General features: G+C 57.6%; 4 protein-coding genes across 8 annotated transcripts in view; 1 reads left to right on the top strand and 3 right to left on the bottom strand.

Moving 5' to 3' along the window:
* Nucleotides 1–226: 226 nt before the first annotated feature.
* On the bottom strand, nt 227–2,638 carry Amh (anti-Mullerian hormone). Its single transcript, XM_021174926.3, has 5 exons — nt 2,236–2,638; nt 1,727–1,869; nt 1,442–1,550; nt 1,195–1,354; nt 227–1,095 (listed from the first exon to the last, which is right to left on the bottom strand). Exons 1-5 carry the CDS (start codon nt 2,636–2,638, stop codon nt 246–248), a joined length of 1,665 nt encoding a protein of 554 aa, XP_021030585.1. The 3' UTR covers nt 227–245.
* A 322-nt stretch (nt 2,639–2,960) lies between these two features.
* On the bottom strand, nt 2,961–9,489 carry Sf3a2 (splicing factor 3a subunit 2). Of its 3 annotated transcripts, none has more exons than XM_021174842.3 (9): nt 9,266–9,489; nt 6,482–6,644; nt 6,313–6,384; nt 5,431–5,477; nt 4,970–5,079; nt 4,362–4,411; nt 4,148–4,288; nt 3,983–4,051; nt 2,961–3,899 (listed from the first exon to the last, which is right to left on the bottom strand). In XM_021174842.3, exons 2-9 carry the CDS (start codon nt 6,605–6,607, stop codon nt 3,057–3,059), a joined length of 1,458 nt encoding a protein of 485 aa, XP_021030501.1. In that variant the 5' UTR covers nt 6,608–6,644; nt 9,266–9,489; the 3' UTR covers nt 2,961–3,056. The 3 variants fall into 3 exon arrangements, with proteins under 3 accessions (XP_021030501.1, XP_021030504.1, XP_021030502.1); XM_021174845.3 differs by having other exon boundaries at nt 9,251–9,413; XM_021174843.3 differs by lacking the exon at nt 9,266–9,489 and adding an exon at nt 8,914–9,210.
* Nucleotides 9,490–9,659: 170 nt separating this feature from the next.
* Plekhj1 (pleckstrin homology domain containing J1) lies at nt 9,660–11,851 on the top strand. Its single transcript, XM_021174847.3, has 6 exons — nt 9,660–9,917; nt 10,021–10,088; nt 10,159–10,225; nt 11,181–11,271; nt 11,349–11,412; nt 11,481–11,851. The coding sequence occupies exons 1-6, from the start codon at nt 9,824–9,826 to the stop codon at nt 11,589–11,591; spliced, it is 495 nt and encodes a 164-aa protein (XP_021030506.1). The 5' UTR covers nt 9,660–9,823; the 3' UTR covers nt 11,592–11,851.
* Nucleotides 11,852–12,371: 520 nt separating this feature from the next.
* Dot1l (DOT1 like histone lysine methyltransferase) overlaps nt 12,372–16,279 on the bottom strand; it is a 40,844-nt gene continuing 36,936 nt past the window's right edge. Inside the window, exons 28-29 of one of the 3 annotated variants that reach the window (XM_021173753.3) lie at nt 15,049–15,679; nt 12,372–14,318 (exon numbers count right to left, since the gene is read on the bottom strand). In XM_021173753.3, the coding sequence (XP_021029412.1) occupies nt 15,084–15,679 (596 nt within the window). In that variant the 3' untranslated portion in view covers nt 12,372–14,318; nt 15,049–15,083. The other 2 variants (XM_021173754.3, XM_029482391.2) reach the window with 2 other exon arrangements.

Raw genomic sequence — 16,279 nt, 5'->3', positions numbered from 1 at the left:
CCAGGGCTACAGAGAGATCCTGTCTTGAAATCAGAAAAGTGAGAGGGACAGAGAGCTCTCCCACGCGGGAGTTAGGGGCTGGATGGGAAGGACTCAGGCCTTGCATTCCAGAAGGGAGGTTGACAGGAGTTTCCTCCACCCACAGATACCCCAGCTGAGTTTTTGCTGATCTTTATTAGGGCGCTGACTAGGGGCGGTGGGAGGGGAGGAGGAGGACGGGGGGGAGGGGAGGAGGAGGGCGGGCGTCACCGGCAGCCGCACTCGGTGGCTACCATGTTGGGCACGTGGTGCGCGCTGATGCGCTCCTCGGACAGGCTGATGAGCAGCTTGCCGGCGTAGGCAGTGGGCACGCAGCAGGGCAGGCGGCCCAGGGCGGCCCCGCGAGCTTGCATTTTTAGCAGCAGCACCACGTGGTTCCCGTAGCGCGGGTTACGGTCAGACTGCGGCCATGCGCAGGCGCCTTGGCAGTTGTTGGCTTGGTAGGTCTCCGGGATGAGCACTGAACGCTCCGCGCGCAGATCTACACTCAGCTCGCGCAGCGCGCAAGGCCCGTCTGTCCCTGTCCCCGCGCTGCGCCCCGTCCTCCCACGCCCTTCCCGCCCACGCCACTCGGCACGTAAGCCCTGCAGCGCCTTTAGCAGCAGCAGCGCGCGCAGCGGGTCTCCGGAGCTGCGGGAGTCATTGGGACACAGAGCTAGCAGGCGCGCCAGCAGCGGGGGAGCTGTGGATGGCAGACCCGGGAGGTCCCGCAGCTCTGAGGCTGCCGCCTGCAGCTCCACTGCCACTCTGCGTGTCAGGCCCGCTGCCCAGGGAGCAGAAGCGGGGCCGTGCAGCGGCATAGGTTCCCTCTCCGTGGCCGCAGCGGGTGACAGTAGCAGTAATAGGGGTTCCTCCCCGTCGAGCAGGCGTCCCAGTGCTGTGGGGTCTGACAGGTTGACCAGGCCCTGTGGGAAGCTGGCCAGCGCACCAGGGTCCAGGGCCAGATGCGTGTTCGAGGCCTGGGTCAGAGGTCCCCGCAGAGCACGAACCAAGCGAGTGAGGGTCTCTAGGAAGGGGTCGGCACTGTGTGACAGGGCCTCAGGCTCCAGGGACAGTCTGGAATAGAACGAAGTGGGCCAGCTGTGAGCACAAGAGGCTATGGTGGACCCACTACCCCCTCCAACGTCCCAGATCTTCCTCCATCCCTGTGCGCACCCAGGCTGCGGGAAAGGCATGGTGTCCAGCTGGCCGTGTGCTGGCTGTGGTGACGGCTCGGTGGGTGGTAGCAGCACCAGGGTGGGAGTCATCCGTGTGAAACAGCGGGAATCAGAGCCAAACAGAAAGGCCTGCAGCTGAGCGATGCTCAGGGTGGCACCTGTAGAGGGTGGGCACGTGCTGGCTGAGGGCTGGGGTTAAGGGCAGCTTCCTTCCACTCTGTCCCCTTCCCTCTGCCAGGACCTACCTTCTCTGCTTGGTTGAAGGGTTAGGATGAGGCCCGAGCTGCTCCAGGCCCCTGCTGGGAAGTCCACGATTAGCACCAAAAAGCGGGTGTCCCGAGTAGGGCAGAGGTTCTGTGGACACAGGGACTCTTGTCAGCTGGACTGGGGAAGATAGTCAGGCTACAGGCACACCCCTGCCATACTGGGAATAGCCTCCCAGGTGTACTCCTAACCCCACCAACCCTTCCATTTGGCACAACCTCAACCAGAAGGCTGTTAGGGGATGGGCCCATGCCAGTCTCTGGTACCTGTGTGCCCTGCAGTCCAGTCCCTGTGACTGTGACCTGGGGGCCTGGTCCAGGGTATAGCACTAACAGGGCCTGCTCCCTGCGGCTGGCTCCCCCAGGTGGAGGCTCTTTGAACTTCAGCAAGAGCTCGGGCTCCCATATCACTGTGGGCAAATATTGGTTGACTGAGTCTCTGAGGCCATTAGCTTCCTCAAGATCTGTCCTACAGAGATTCCCTCAGCTGGTCTCTTAACTGGGGATCTTCTGGGGCCATGTAGGCCTGAGGGACCCTGATCCAAGGTGTGGAGACCTTGCTTGTAAGGATACAGCAGCTCTGCTGTCATTTGTCTGGAAGGTGTGACCATTGGGGTGTGTTCTGCCATCTTGCCCACTACAGTTCCTGAAAAGGTGTACAAGGTTCTGCCTAGCAATCCAGAGAGCCCCCCCCAACTCCCCCCAACCCCCAGCTTCTGCCCAAACTCACTCAGTCCCAAGGCAGCATGGGCACTGAGACAGAGTCCATCACGTACCTTCAGCCAGATGTAGGACTAGCAACTGCTGTTCTCCAGTCTCCCCTAGCCAGGCCCCAAGGCGCTGCAGGGCAGGCAGAGTAGCCTGGGAGTCAGTGCTGCAGACTCCAAAGGTGGCCAGGTCTTGGGGTCCCCAGCGAGACTCCTGGACAGCCTCCAAGAAGGCATGCTCATAGCTGTTCAGACCCCCCACCACCCTCAGGGAAGCTCTGCTTGTGTTCCCCTCTCCTCTCACTGTCACCAGGCACAAAGGCTCAGGGGAGCTACTGGGGGGCCAGAGCTCATCTTCAAGGAAGATGAGGCCCCTGGCATTGGTGGCCAGCTCTTCAACTGCCTCAGCCTGTAACAAAGCCCCCATAGTCGCTAGCAGCAGTACCAGTGGAGAGAGGTGTGGCCCCTGCATGGTGGTACAGCGAGGTCTGGGTGGCCCTGCTTATATGTATGGCTGAGCCAGATTGCTTGGGAGGGACACCCCTATCAACACCAGAGGTGACCTTGGGGGACAGTGCCTGGCACTTTTCATGCCCAGCCAGTGGGAGGCGGCTGTCTCAAAGGGCTTTCTGTCCTCAGAGCTGGGCCCATAACTGCAGAGGCCTGAGCTGTCCTTGAGTAGCTCCCATCTCCCTGGGGAGCCCACCTGGAGGACGCCCCAGGTCACCACGCCTTCAACAGAGACAAGCAGTATCCACCCGTCCCCACTACCAAATACACAGCAGACAGGGAGACACGGGGGAGGCTGTTTAATAGGCTCAAGGCAGGACAAATAGAAAACCTTCCAAGGACTGGCCATGGGAAAAGACCACAAAGACAACAGAGACTGCTCAGTTGCCTGGGGGAGGGGGAGGCATATTCCCAGGGCCATCTGAGGGGAGTGGGGGCCTCAGCATGGGGGGCATAGGAGCAGGGTGCACCCCAGGATTTGAGGGATGAACCCCTGGAGGCTGAGGGTGGACCCCCGGGGCAGCAGGGTGGACTCCAGGAGGCGGCTGAGGGTGAACCCCTGGTGCCTGAGGGTGGATCCCAGGGGCTGGGGGGTGTACCCCAGGGGCTTGAGGGTGAACTGCAGGAGCAGGTGGGTGTACCCCTGGAGCCTGAGGATGAACTCCAGCTGATGGAGGAGGGTGTACCCCTGGAGCTGGTGGGTGCACCCCTGGAGCTGGTGGGTGTACTCCTGGAGCTGGTGGGTGGACCCCTGGAGTTGGGGGGTGGACACCTGGAGCTGGTGGGTGGACACCTGGAGCTGGTGGGTGCACTCCTGGGGCTGGTGGGTGCACTCCAGGGGTGGGTGGGTGCACTCCAGGGGCTGGGGGATGGACCCCAGATGTTGGTGGGTGTACCACTGGTGCTGGGGGGTGTACCCCAGGAGCTGGGGGATGGACTCCAGATGTTGGTGGGTGTACTACTGGGGCTGGGGGGTGCACCCCAGGAGCTGGTGGGGGCATCTGGGGAGGTCCAGGGGGCCCAGAGGGAGCAGGCCCAGTGGGGGGCATAGGAGGAAGAGGCAGGCCACCAGGTGGAGGTGGGGGCAAGGCATCAGGGAGTGGTGGGCGAGGAGGCAGTCCATTCATGAGTGGGGGCGGTGGCCGCTTGACACCTGGGGGTCCTGCTGGGAGGCTGGGAGGTGCTGGGGGCTTCTCCATCTTAAAGTGGAACTGAAGAAAAAACTGTAGGAGAGAGGGTCAGTGACTGGGGCAGGGCCACTGGGGAGCGCTGAGAAAGTACCCACGCAAGGCCTGTGGAACCTCACCTGCTTGGTTTCTCTGTTCCAGTGGGTCCAAAACTTGCCCTCAGCCTTGTCAATCTCCCGGCTTGGCACCTAGGGAAGAAGTCAGAGGCTGCAGCACCCCAAGGAGGGACCAGGATACACAGACAGCTGAATTTAGCTGCTCTCTCTGTCCTGTAGGGTCATTACCTTGAAAGCAATGGTCTCATAGGGCTCAGCAGCCATGAGCAGGTACTGCCAGCGGCGGTCTGGGGGCTCAATCCTCTGCTCATAGGCAGACATGAAGCGGTGGCGTGGCATGATGCCCTCTGCGATTTCAGGGTAGTCAATCTGTGAAACATGCACAGCACTGTTGGCACCACCACCCATGTGTCTGGTCTACCCCTGACTGGTCCCACCTCACCTGGAAAAGCAGGCTCTGCTGGCCCATCTCTGTGTCCCTCTGCTTGGTCACTGCAACAGAGGGGATGGGGCTGTCATGTGCTGTGGGTGCACAACAGAGCAGGGTTCCTCAACATAAGGCCTGGCTTCTCTGCCTGAGGCCACTGGCTAGGACCTAAAGTGAGGGAGGGCAACCCAACCCAGCACTCTATACAGGGGCAGCTGCTGAAATCTAAGAAGAGTATGAGGAGGGAGGTGCTGTGTCACAGCCTCCCCAGGACCCTGCCTGCCAAAGGGGACTCTTGGCAACTTGGGTCCCTGGGCTCCTGTTGGCCATGTGATTGGTCTTTTCTGGCCAGGCCAGGTCACCCAGGGGCCTCTGCAGAGGGGCTCCAGGAGCAGTGACTGCAACAGCCAGCCTCCCCCTCCTGCTTCTGGAAGTTGCCAGTAGGGATGGTACTTATCAGCACCTGGGGGCTCTTGGCAACACTAAGGGAAAGATGCTTTGAGGACAGAGAAGTCGGCTGTGTGTCCTAGGGACAAGGGTATGTCCGGTGCTAGGGCCCAGGGCTCATTCATTCATGCAGTAGCCCCCCAGCCATAGGCAGGCCATCACACACACTCACACACCTTTGTACCCAGGGCGGCCAATCTTCACAAACTTCTTCACCTCCACCTTGACCTTCTCTGGTGCAGGCTGGGCGGGGGCTTCTTTGGCCTCCTTGGCAGCTCGCCGGGCCCTGCAAACAGACACAAGTGCTTGGGCCCTCCACCAGCCACCAAGGCCAAGCACCAGGAGCCAGAGGCCCTGCCCTCAGAGTTGAGGGAGAGGATTAGGCGGCTCAGCCCTGGGGTACACCAAGCAGGGCAGAACAGGAGAGAATCCTGGCACCACCAATGTCCTTGCCCCTTGGCCATCTGCTCTGTACTGAGACAGTAAGGCTAAACATGGGCTGGGGATGGGGGGAGGGGGTCGAGAAGGTAGATGCAGGTGTCCTCTACCCTTCCCTTCCCTCCCTATTCATCCAGCCAGATTTCCCTCCTGAGTAACAGTGTTGTGGTCCCGGGGAACCAGGGCTGTAGAGACTCACAAGTTAGTCTGATGTTTCTTCCCTTGGGTATGGGCCAGGTAGCTCCCCTGCAAAGAGAAAGAAGACACGCTGCTGAAGGTAGGGAGGGCAGGACGGGCACCTGGCAGAGCAACTCTACCGGCTTAGCTGAGGTCTGGGGCTCGGCCGAGCATGGGAGCCTACAGGGCATCACAGTGGCTGTGGCTGCACTTGGGAGACCTGTGACTAACCTCTGCACCCATCCCTCCCCAGAAATTCCTCTGCAGTTTAGAGCAGCATTCATTGCAAAAGTCTGTAGTGCTGAGTCCACCACTGGGAATGGGCAGCTGTCCAGATGAGCTTCCAACAGAGGCCTGGAACCTAGAACACTGCTCATCACCACCCCACTGTCAACCCGGCCAGACCTGTTCCATCCATGCCCGATCAGTCTGGTCCTCCAGCAAGAGGGGTGGGGAGGGAGGGGTGGGAACTCCCAGAGTCCTTGCCCCTTCAGAAAAAGGGACAATAGCCACACCCCCTTCCTTTAGCCCCAAAATGCAGAAGTGACTCTGCTGCTGCCGGCTGGTATCCATTACTATTTGTAAGGTCATCCCCAGAGCACACCGTCAAAGCGAAAGGTTAAAGGGTAGCTGGTGTCCAGCCAACCTGTGCAGTTATGTTAGAGGACAGCCCGGAGCCAGCCAGCTCTCCACAGTGAGACCCTGCCTCAAGGGCTGACCTGGATAAAGCTCACTGCTTACCTGGCATGGCTAAGCCCTAGGCTGAGCTCTGATCCCCAGAGCTGAGAAAAAAAGGAAGTCAATGAAACCAGACCAATACTGAGTGAGCAGGCTGGCTCTGGGTGGCAGGTCCAAGGCCTACCAATGTCACCTATAACAGTGGAGAGAAAGCAGGGGCAGATACCTCATTGTTATGCAGAGTCAGGCAGAGTTTGCACTCATAGGATCCCAGGTGGTTCTTCATAAAATACGGGTCCTGGGAGTGAATAAATGTATCGTTAGACCGCATGAACCAAGGACTGAGGCATGGTGAGAGCTCTGTGGGTGTGAGAACTCGCACCCCCCTCCCCCACCTTGTTGATGTCGATGGTTTCCAGTGCCAGTTGGCGCAGGCGCTCTCTCCGGTCCCGGTTGCTCTCAGAGGAGGAGGCTACGCCACCACTCCCGGTCTTGCCTCCAGGTCTGTGCTGAAAGTCCATGATGCAGGCCTGGGTGCTTCAGGGGACAGGAAGAAACCTGGGGGAGCAAGGACAGCTAAGGGTCAGAACACTGTACATGATGCTAGGACCAGGAGGTAGCCCAGCAGGCAGGCCATCCCTTCGCTGAACTCCTGATCCTTCTAAGAGCTGTGACCACAGTTGAGCCACCTCTCCCCAATGTTGTTGTTGTTTCTTCTTCTTTTTCTCATTATTATTAAGAGAGGATTCTCTATGTAGTCATGGTTATCTTAGAACTCTCTACATAGATCAGGCTGGCCTGTCCCTGCCTTTGCAGGCATTAAAGGACATGCCCTCCTCCACCTGACACATGGCATATGGAGTGCTTGGTACCAAGGGTCCCACCTTTGAGGCTCAACCAAAGCCTCTAGGCAGTGTCATCTGATGACAGAACACTTTATAGCCCTTGGTTTAAACCTACAGGTAAATGCAGAGACAGCACTCAGGAAACAAGTGGAGGCAGAGGCAGTCCTTGCTAACACTGCTGGAGCCTCCTGTAAACTTGACGTAAGAACCTTGAGGAGCCGGGCGTGGTGGCGCACGCCTTTAATTCCAGCACTCGGGAGGCAGAGGCAGGCGGATTTCTGAGTTCGAGGCCAGCCTGGTCTACAAAGTGAGTTCCAGGACAGCCAGGGCTATACAGAGAAACCCTGTCTCGGAAAAAACAAAAAACAAGAACCTTGAGGGCCAGGTACCGAGTTACCTCAGGGTCACCACAGAGTGTGTCTGGGACAGACAGGACACTGACACCACTGGCTGTCAAAGAGAAAGAGGCTAGAATGCAAAGGATACAAGATGCTCTAGATGCTGAGAGAATGGCTGAAAGATGTATATGGAAGTGGTGGGGCAGAACCAGCTTGTCAGATGTTTCATACTCAGCCACTTAAGGACTGAAAAGAGCATTGTCTACATCTTTGAAAGCTACTAAGAGACACATTCCCACAGATGAAGTTGGCCAGATGCAAGAGCAGAGTGAAGGGTGGCAGCATGGACTTCTCAGAGCAAGAGGGCACCCGCAGCAGCAGGATGGAAAACCACTTCAACCGCTGGCAAAGACAACTTCCAAGAACATAGGACTCTGTGCCTGGCCCCTGCAGGGAGCCTGGGTGTCTAGCCACCGATTTGAGGGTGCAACTCAAGGGTGGAACACTTGTCCAGCATGCATAAGGTTCCCCTAGGGGTGCGTGTTTGAGGTTGAGTGTGCATGGGTACCCACTACAAAAATGCAGTTAGTTCATGAGCTTTGGAGAGAAAACAAACACTAGGACAAAACTGGCCTGGGCAGGCTGGAGAGGTGGCTCAGCGGTTAAGAGCACTGACTGCTCTTCCAGAGGTCCTGAGTTCAAATCCCAGCAACAATGTGGTGGCTCACAACCATCTGTAATCGAACCTGATGCCCTCTTCTGGTGTTTATCTAAAGACAGCTACAGTGTACTCATTATAAATAAATAAATCTTAAAAAAGCAAAACAAAACTGGGGTCTGGGTGAGCACACTGCTTGCTCTGTGGATGGGGCACCAAGCTCTGCAAACGCCCACCAACAGTTCCCAACCTCAGGAAACACAGAAAACATAGGGCATGGTGGTGTTCACTTCTCATCCCATTTCTTTATCCAAGGTAGGAAGATCCAAGGTTAGGTTAGTGTTAGAGACCAAACCGGGCTGTGCAGTGAGATTCTGTCTCAGATAAAAGAAAAAAGGGTGGCGGTAGGCTGGCAAGATGACCAGAAACTCCAGTTCCAGGGCCTCTGACATCCCTTTCTGGACCCTATGGGTACCCCACTCACACACAAAAGCTCCACACAGACACATTAAAACAAAATCTTTAAAAAGTCGGGGAAGGGCATTTATCTGCTGACTACTGCTGCAACACGACCACCATGGCAGACTGCACCTTCATACCATCAGCCAAAATAAACCCTCGCTTCCTTAAAACCAATCAAAACAGCCACGTGTGGTGGCTCACGCTGTAAGCCCCACTACGCGCGAGAAGGCAGAAGCATGGCAATGTCTGTGAACTGGAAATCGGACAGGTCCACACCGAGTTGCAGGTCAGCCCCAGTTAAGCAGTGAGACCCTGTCTGAAATAAATGAAAAGTTGTGCCGATGACTGGAGGGGCTCACACGTGAAACTTGGGACAGGAGGCCAGGACGCAGGGACCGGAGATGCGCAACCTCACGGTAAGATTACCGATGAACGATCAATAAGGACAGAGACGTGGCATATGTTAAGGTAATGGTCTGGGAGGAGGCCTGGTCCCAGGACATATCCCTTTTATGTGCAGATACCGTTATCTTTCAATCCCAGCAAGGGACCTGCTCCGGTGGACAGGAGCAGTGGTCGCCAGGGCCCCGACTAATGAAAGGGGTAATCGGAAACAACCAAAGAGGTCAAAATACACTCCGAGACGCCACTCCGACACCCCGAACCATCCTGGAGGCCACAGAAGCGCCACCCAAGCCAGCAATCACGCGGGGACCCAACGGGCCTCGCGAGAGCGCGCTCTCCCAGCGGGCGCGCGCCGAGCCTGAGGCAAGAGGGCGGCCGCTGCCTCTCCCCGTCCCGCCCCTGGGCTTTCGCTCCCACTTTCAAGCCTCCCCGACGGAGCAGCCGCCACCGACAAACCGTGCAACTCCTCACCAACGCCAAGGCCTCGCTACCCGGGTTTAATCTCCGCCAAGGCCGCGGTTTCGCCGCGCGCGTGCGCACGACCGACAAAGCGATCCCTTCCGGGAGCAAAGGCGGCGGCGTTTCGTGTGTGCGCAGGCCCAGCGGATGGACTTCCGTCTTCGGGAGGCGGGAGAGAAAGGAGCGTCGGGGCGCGGAGTGCGCGTGCTCACTGCAGCGTCCACACAGTTTCGCTCCGCCCTAAGTCTAGCGGCGCCGGCTATCGCGACCAGAGGAAAGCGTTAGGGCTTCGCTCATCGTGGAGTGTTCTGAGTCTAACTTTACACCTCACGCTTAGTGTGTCTGGCGGTTATTTAAGGATTGGCCATCTCCTTCACGTCTGACTCTGTTCAACCGCGCGGACCCACAAACTAGGGCCGCGCAACCAGCCCAACAACGCGCAGGCGCAGTAACCGGGTTGGGACTTCCGAGGTCGCTCTCTGAGACTTTTGTGGCGCTGGCTGCGGCTTCGGGGAAGACGGCGGCCGAGAGGCAGGGCGCGTTTTGGTTCGTGCGGATCCGTGCGGCGGGATGCGGTACAACGAGAAAGAGTTGCAGGCGCTGTCCCGGCAGCCGGCAGAGATGGCGGCCGAGCTGGGCATGCGGGGCCCCAAGAAGGGCAGCGGTGAGCCAGTCGGGGCTGCGGCTGGGGCACTTGGGCGGGCCGGCGCGGTTTCTGGGTGGGCGAATGAGAACAGTTCCGCGCTGACACCGCCCTCTGCCTGCAGTGGCCAAGCGGCGGCTGGTGAAGCTGGTGGTCAACTTCCTCTTTTACTTCCGCCCGGACGAGGCCGAGGTAGGGGCGTGGGGGGCGCGGGGGACCCTCGCGGCCCGGAGGCCGGCGCTCATGGCCGTGTCTCGCGCAGCCCCTCGGAGCCCTGTTGCTGGAGCGATGCAGAGTGGCCCAGGAAGAACCGGGCGGCTTCTCCATCAGTAAGTGCTCTGGTCCCCACTGTTTCCATCCCGGCCTCTGCTCCGCACACCCGATCTTTTACTCCCTTAGGAGCCTCCGTTTGTCCTGGATCCCGCATCCGCTGGTGGCCCAGGACTGGCCCAGCTGTCACTCAGAGTGCCCACTGGGTCTGGTTCTCGCTTAGTTCCTTCTCCGACCCCTCTGACCGTTCCCAGCTGAGAGAGGTGCAGTCTGCGAACGTGGGGTGTATAGCAGGAACAGTCTCTGCCGCCCTCTCTGCCACGGGCAGGGTACTGGCAGGCTTTAAGGCCTGTCTCAGCCTTCTTCCCTAACGAGAACTGTACAGTATCTTTTGGGCATCGTGTCTACCTCTATTATCCAGTGGGGTTCTTTATCTGTACCCCTATTTTCTGCTTCTTGCACGACTGCACACGTGTTTTGGGGTGTGAGTATGCCAGTAAGGCCAGAGGGAAACGAGTAGTTGGTTCTCATCTTCCACTGTGTAGGTCTTCAGCATAAAACGCTGGTCATTGGGCTTGGCAGTAGGGTCCCACATGGGGCTTATTTTTAAGCTGTACTGACTGGCCAGCAAGCCCTAAAAACCCTCCTGTCTCTTTCTTGAGTCTTTCTTGAACACTGACATTACAGGTGTATTCGTTCTGCTCTCTGACACGGATGCTGGGGCTTCATCACCCATGTCCTATTGCCATTCAGTTTAGGGTCTAACCTAATGACCTTCTATTAGCCACTTCCATTCCCAATAACCCAACTTCCCAGTGAGTCCCCTATTTGTGGGTTCAGGGGTCAGGATTCTGGAGGACAAAGCTAGCATGAGACAGGCAGAAGATGACTTGGTGTTAGAATAAGAGGTGTAGTTTGAAACCCTGGTGAGAGGAAGCTGGGACTTGTGGCCAGCAGGATGTAGACCAACTGGACATTGACCAGAGGTGGCTCTTTTCCTTTATCCCTTTCCAGGCTTCGTGGAAGACCTCAGCAGGAAATATCACTTTGAATGCTGTAGCCAAGAGCAGTGTCAGGACTGGATGGAAGCTCTGCAGCGGGCCAGGTGGGGCTTTAGGGACTGCTGGGAGCTGGGTGGAAACATGGGGGAATGTGACCAGTAAGCCCAGTCCTTTCCTCCAGCTACGAATACATGCGACGGAGCCTCATCTTCTACAGGAATGAGATCAGGAAGATGACTGGCAAGGTGTGTGGGGCGGGAGGGAATGGGACAGCTTTCCCTGGCCTTGCTCACAGCCACCATGCCCTCCACAGGACCCCCTGGAGCAGTTCGGCATCTCCGAGGAGGCCAGGTTCCAGCTGAATAGCCTACCTAAGGATGGGCGGACTACTTGTATTGGCTCCCAGTTAGATGTGTTGGACTGACCCTCTCTGGCCCCTGACTACCCTGGGAAGTTTTTTTTTTTTTTAATAGGTTTGAATACATCTGTTCAAAGGTCCAGAGGAGGTGGGCAGGGTCTGTGGTCCTCGTTCTCCATGCCATCTCCCTGCCAGCACCCCTGTCCATTGCCAGGTGAATGTATAATGCTAGATGAAGCTGTGAACCCCCTCCTGCTGATAGAGCAGGGCACGGGTGCTGGCCTCAGTGCTCAGCCTGCTCTTTAATAAAGGTACCTCTTTTCTGAGCCATGTCGGAATGAGTGCAGAAGAGGAGGGTGGGACACAGGCCATGGGCACTTGGGAGGCAGGGGGAAGAGGATCTCAGTTCTAGAGCATCCGGGTCAGAGAACAAAACAGGCAAGCTGGGCTGGTGGCACCCACAGTACAGGTGTAGGCAGGACTTGGGACAAGCCTCTGGCTTGCAGTGTGCCTGACCCTGGGCTGGACACCCTCACTGTGGAGATGTGGAACCATCCTTGGGTTTTGGGGAGTGGTACACATATAAGTGGGAGTTGTAGGTGACCCTGATGGGGAAAGGTGTGTTCTGCCCAAGTTGTAAGGGACACCTAAATCCTGGCTTTCTAAATGTTGTCAAGGGGCTTTGACTCAGTCAGGATTGGATTCTTAAGTGAGACTGGGTCCTCCCAAAGCGGCAATCCTTCAGAGTCACTGTCAGCCTCACAAGAGACAGACAGGCATTCTGCTCTTCCAGTCCAGGTTGGACAGCAACAAACAGGCAAAGAAAAACTGGCACTGAGAACTGACTCATGTGAAAACGGCTTTATTTATTATACTGTGTCTAAAGGCAGCAACAATGTGTGAGATGCCTTGGGGGAACCAAGGGAAGAGAACAATGCACCCGTTAAGTACAGAGGTCATCACAAGACAGAGGGATGCTGCATCAAGTTACAAACAGGCCAGACTGTCAAAAAAGCTGTGTAGGTTGAGGGTGGTAACTGGGAGGTGTGTCCCGTCTGGGCTAGTGTGGGAGTGGTGGTCCCAGTCTGTAGGGCTTTCTATCAGTTCCTGAGCTCAAAGCCCTGCAGCAACCTTGGGTTGGAGTGGCAAGGATGACTGAGGCAGCCTTACCCTGTACTAGGCCCATCAGTCACAGGGTGCCTGGGGCCACTATGCACCATGGTCAGTTTACTGTGGGTTCCTGTTTCTTATGGGCTCAGGAAAGGACTTGCAGTTGTACCCAGAGCACCTGTGGCCCACTGGGCCATGAACATGCTGTTTCTGTCCCCTAACACTCAAGTAAGGTGGAGGCAATGGCCACTGGAGCAGCAGCTGCCAGGATGGCGGGCGGGCGGTGTGTACAGTGTTCACTCAGGTTTTTGTTCCAGGCCTGGGATTTGCTAGCTTTTGTTTCGGCCATCCTGCTCTGCAGCACCTTAGTTAGCTGTGGTGCACAGGAACAGGCCTGCCGAACATGAGCACCATCTCGGGGTGGGAAGGGGGTGGGAGACACCAGCACCGTCTTCACAACTACTTTGGGAAGTAGGTTGGGGTGGGGCGGGGCAACATGGCCTCTCCCCTCAGCCCACCAACCCACAACTGGAAGTGAGCAACATTGAGGGCAGTCAGGACCATCTCAGAAAAATCAAGTCAGCCCTGACCTCTGTAGTCACTCCCAGTGCACCTATCCCCAGGACCAGGAAGCAACTCCTAGACATAGGCAGGCGATGCCCATAGTGACCAGAGGCCCTGGGCAGCCCAGCACATCTGGGCCACACTCCTGCAGGGTCCCTGGCCAGTGCCATTTTTTTTTTTTTTGTGCATTTGAATAAATAAAAGTATTTTTCCTCCTCACTTTTCTTTCCTTTTCTTTAAAGTTCACTGTGCATTATACAATCTAAAAATAAATGCAGTCAAGTCTATGAAATTTATAAATCTCCATCAAATCTCTATAAAATACTGTCACTGATCATGTGACTCTCTTATACACAGATGCCAGGGGACCCACATTGGGCCAGCCCCACGTCACCTGACCAGCATGCCCCGAGCCAGAAAAGCAAAGAAATACAAAGTAAATGCACTTGTCACAGGAGCCACCAAGCCCTGCAGTAGTGGCCCTCACCTGTCAGCACCACTCAGCCCAGCTGGGAACCCCCATTCCTGCCCCAGCCCAGTCTGCACCCACTGCAAAGGCACGCCCAAAGCCACAGGGTTAACAGTGGGGTGTTCACAGTGACAGCAGGCAAGTTCCAAGGAGGGGGAACAAAGGTCAGCCCCCATTGGGCATGCCAGGCGTGCCTTTGGTGTCAGAGCAAGGTGTTGGGGGCGCATCTGAGAACTGTTTGGCCACAGTCCATGTTTGGGGCAGCACCCAGGACAGAGGTGGAGATGGGCAGGCATGGGCTTGCTGGTGAGATAGCACCGGGACGGAGTCAGGAGTCCTTGTGGTGGCCAGCCCAGCAGGCCAAGTCTTTATATTATTCTCTCTCACAGACACTTAGACGTCTCAAGAGGGTGCCTTGGACGACTTTGATGGAATAAAGTAAATCAGAATTGCTTATACTTAAAAAAAAAAAAAAGATAAATACTTTATCTAAAACTATTGACAGTACAAACTGGACCAGTCCAGCACCTCCTGCGGTGCCGCCGCTTCACAGTGGCTCCATGTCCGGCTCCGCCGGCCTGGCAGGCAGCAGTCTTGGTCCACACCGTCCTTGCATAGGTCGTGGCTGAGGTAGTAGAAGTCCTAATTACCTGCAGGGAAGAGGGGCACAGGTTAGGTGTATTCAATATGCTTGCCTCAGCTGAGCTGCCCAGCAGGGCACAAGGGTATGGGGGGGGGGCATTCCTGGCAGGTGCCAGTGGGCCCAGCCCCCTCCAGGTCTGCCTTGCTGAGCATCCAGAGTAGGTCAGCTGGAGAGGTGCTAGCCCTAGGACCTCCAGATGGCAATGGCTAGGCTGCCCTCGCTGCCCAGGCTACTGCCACCACATAGCCAGACCCAATGGAGAAGGCCAGAAGGCTGCCACCTGGCTCTTCTTCACTTACAGGGCTGACAGCCAGGCAGGGTTTCCCAACCTCTGTTCTGGGAGAGGTAGGTGGGCCCAACTCTCAGCACCAGGATACCATGCTACCCCAGGCAGCTTTCTGCCTATGGCCAGCCTAGAACCTCACCCACTGACTAGCCCCGATTTCCTCCACTCAGGACTCAGGGTGGAGGCTGAGAATGCAACCTCAATAGGAACTGCTATGGGCCGGGAGCCTCACGGTGGGTGGAGGCTACCTTGAGCTCTGGTCTACCACACTTGAATCTCATCACTTCCACTGTCCTCTCAGCAGCTGCTGAGGACCAGGTACTCTTGCACAATGGTGGCCCTGCCTGCCTCCCTTAGCCTCCCATCTCTACCACTCAGGACCCCAGGCATCTGCCGAGCCCTGCCAGCCGTCTTCTGGGCAAGAGGAAGGACGGTTTGGCTCTAGCCTTACCTTACAGAACATGAACTGCTAGCTAAGCAAGGTCTTTATCGAGGCTTAACCCCCGAAAGGTGCGCGGCATAAGGAGGCGGCATGCCAAGGGAAACCCACACAGCAGATGGCCCCGAGGTGCTGGCCTGTGGGGCGGCGGGCGCGGCCTGCGCCAGGGCCAGCCGGGGCAGGGGCTGGTGGTGCACCGTGAAGGAGGGGCGGGAGACCTTGTGTGGGAGGGAGGCGAGCTTGACAGATAGAGAGGCATTAGCAGGCTGCAGAGAGGCGGCAGAGGAGGGGGGTAAGAAAGCGTTGTTAGCTGGGAGGGAGGCCAGGCTCTGCAGAAGCACTGGCTCAGGGTTAGAAGCCAGCAGCGCAGGCGGAGGAGGCAAGGCGACGTTAGGAGGAGGGGGTGCATGGAGGACAGGTGGCCCCGCAGGGGGCCGGCCTAGATGCTGAGGAGGAAGTAGGGGAGGTGGAGGGGGCGGCCGAGTCTCGACCGAAGCCGCGGCCTGAAAGGAAGAAGCCGAGGTGCTGGCCGCCGCCTGCAGCGGGCTCAGGCCCAGCGTGGCACTGCTACACACAGCCCCGCTGCCGACACCAGCTCCAAACGGGTGAGCAGAGGCGGAGGGCACCGCGTGGGTAAAGACACCTGTAAACAGGAGAGAAAAAGCAGCTTCAACAGGCGGCACCGTCCAGGCAGGCGAAGCAAGAGGAGTACAGCCGCCAGCAGGAAGAAGCAGAGGACAGCGTGACTCCGGTCCAAGCGCAGGCACAAGCAGCAAGCAGTAGGCTCAGTGTGGGACACTTACCTGCCAGGCCGAGGCCCTGCCCCTCGGGCCCACCTGCCCGCCCCTGCCCAGCCAGCACCGCACCATGCCTGGCCTGTGGCCCAGGCTCCGCTCCGCCCTGCGTCTGAGCAGTCCGAGCAGGCCCTCCTGGACTCATTTCTCACCAGGCCCACTTCCACGGACCAGCCATGAGGCACGTGGGTGGTCACCTCAAACAGGGGAGGCCCCCGAAGAAAGTACTGCCCTAGTTAAGTGCACCGTGGTCTTCTGAAAACAAGAGGCATGTGTTACGAGGCTAGCCAGCAGTTTCTTCCTCATACAGCGTGGCGGCCTACCTGGCCGGGCGCTGACAGCTTGCACTGATAGCTACGAGGCCTTCCTATGGCCCCATAGAGAGCTTGGAAGGTTGGTGGGGAACTGAGCTCCTGCACTGGGGCCACAGGGCGGCCCTTCCTTGCCTA

This window comes from Mus caroli, unplaced genomic scaffold, assembly GCF_978045245.1.
Source record: "Mus caroli unplaced genomic scaffold, Mus_caroli_1 scaffold_9, whole genome shotgun sequence".
Taxonomy (NCBI): domain Eukaryota; kingdom Metazoa; phylum Chordata; class Mammalia; order Rodentia; family Muridae; genus Mus; species Mus caroli.
This window is presented reverse-complemented; position numbering and strand designations above follow the sequence as displayed.

Bases quoted from the DNA above. Each gene is read 5' to 3' on its own strand.
- Amh (XM_021174926.3), bottom strand. From the start codon at position 2,638: ATGCAGGGGCCACACCTCTCTCCACTGGTACTGCTGCTAGCGACTATG. The intron at 1,870-2,235 runs GTACGTGATGGA...ATTTGCCCACAG, and splicing joins AGTCCTACATCTGGCTGAAG to TGATATGGGAGCCCGAGCTC. The intron at 1,355-1,441 runs GTAGGTCCTGGC...CACCCTCTACAG, and splicing joins CCTTCAACCAAGCAGAGAAG to GTGCCACCCTGAGCATCGCT.
- Sf3a2 (XM_021174842.3), bottom strand. From the start codon at position 6,607: ATGGACTTTCAGCACAGACCTGGAGGCAAGACCGGGAGTGGTGGCGTA. The intron at 4,412-4,969 runs GTGTGTGAGTGT...CCTCTGTTGCAG, and splicing joins TGGCCGCCCTGGGTACAAAG to TGACCAAGCAGAGGGACACA. The intron at 3,900-3,982 runs GTGAGGTTCCAC...TCTCTCCTACAG, and splicing joins GGAACAGAGAAACCAAGCAG to TTTTTTCTTCAGTTCCACTT.
- Plekhj1 (XM_021174847.3), top strand. From the start codon at position 9,824: ATGCGGTACAACGAGAAAGAGTTGCAGGCGCTGTCCCGGCAGCCGGCA. The intron at 11,272-11,348 runs GTGGGGCTTTAG...CCTTTCCTCCAG, and splicing joins GAAGCTCTGCAGCGGGCCAG to CTACGAATACATGCGACGGA. The intron at 11,413-11,480 runs GTGTGTGGGGCG...TGCCCTCCACAG, and splicing joins TCAGGAAGATGACTGGCAAG to GACCCCCTGGAGCAGTTCGG.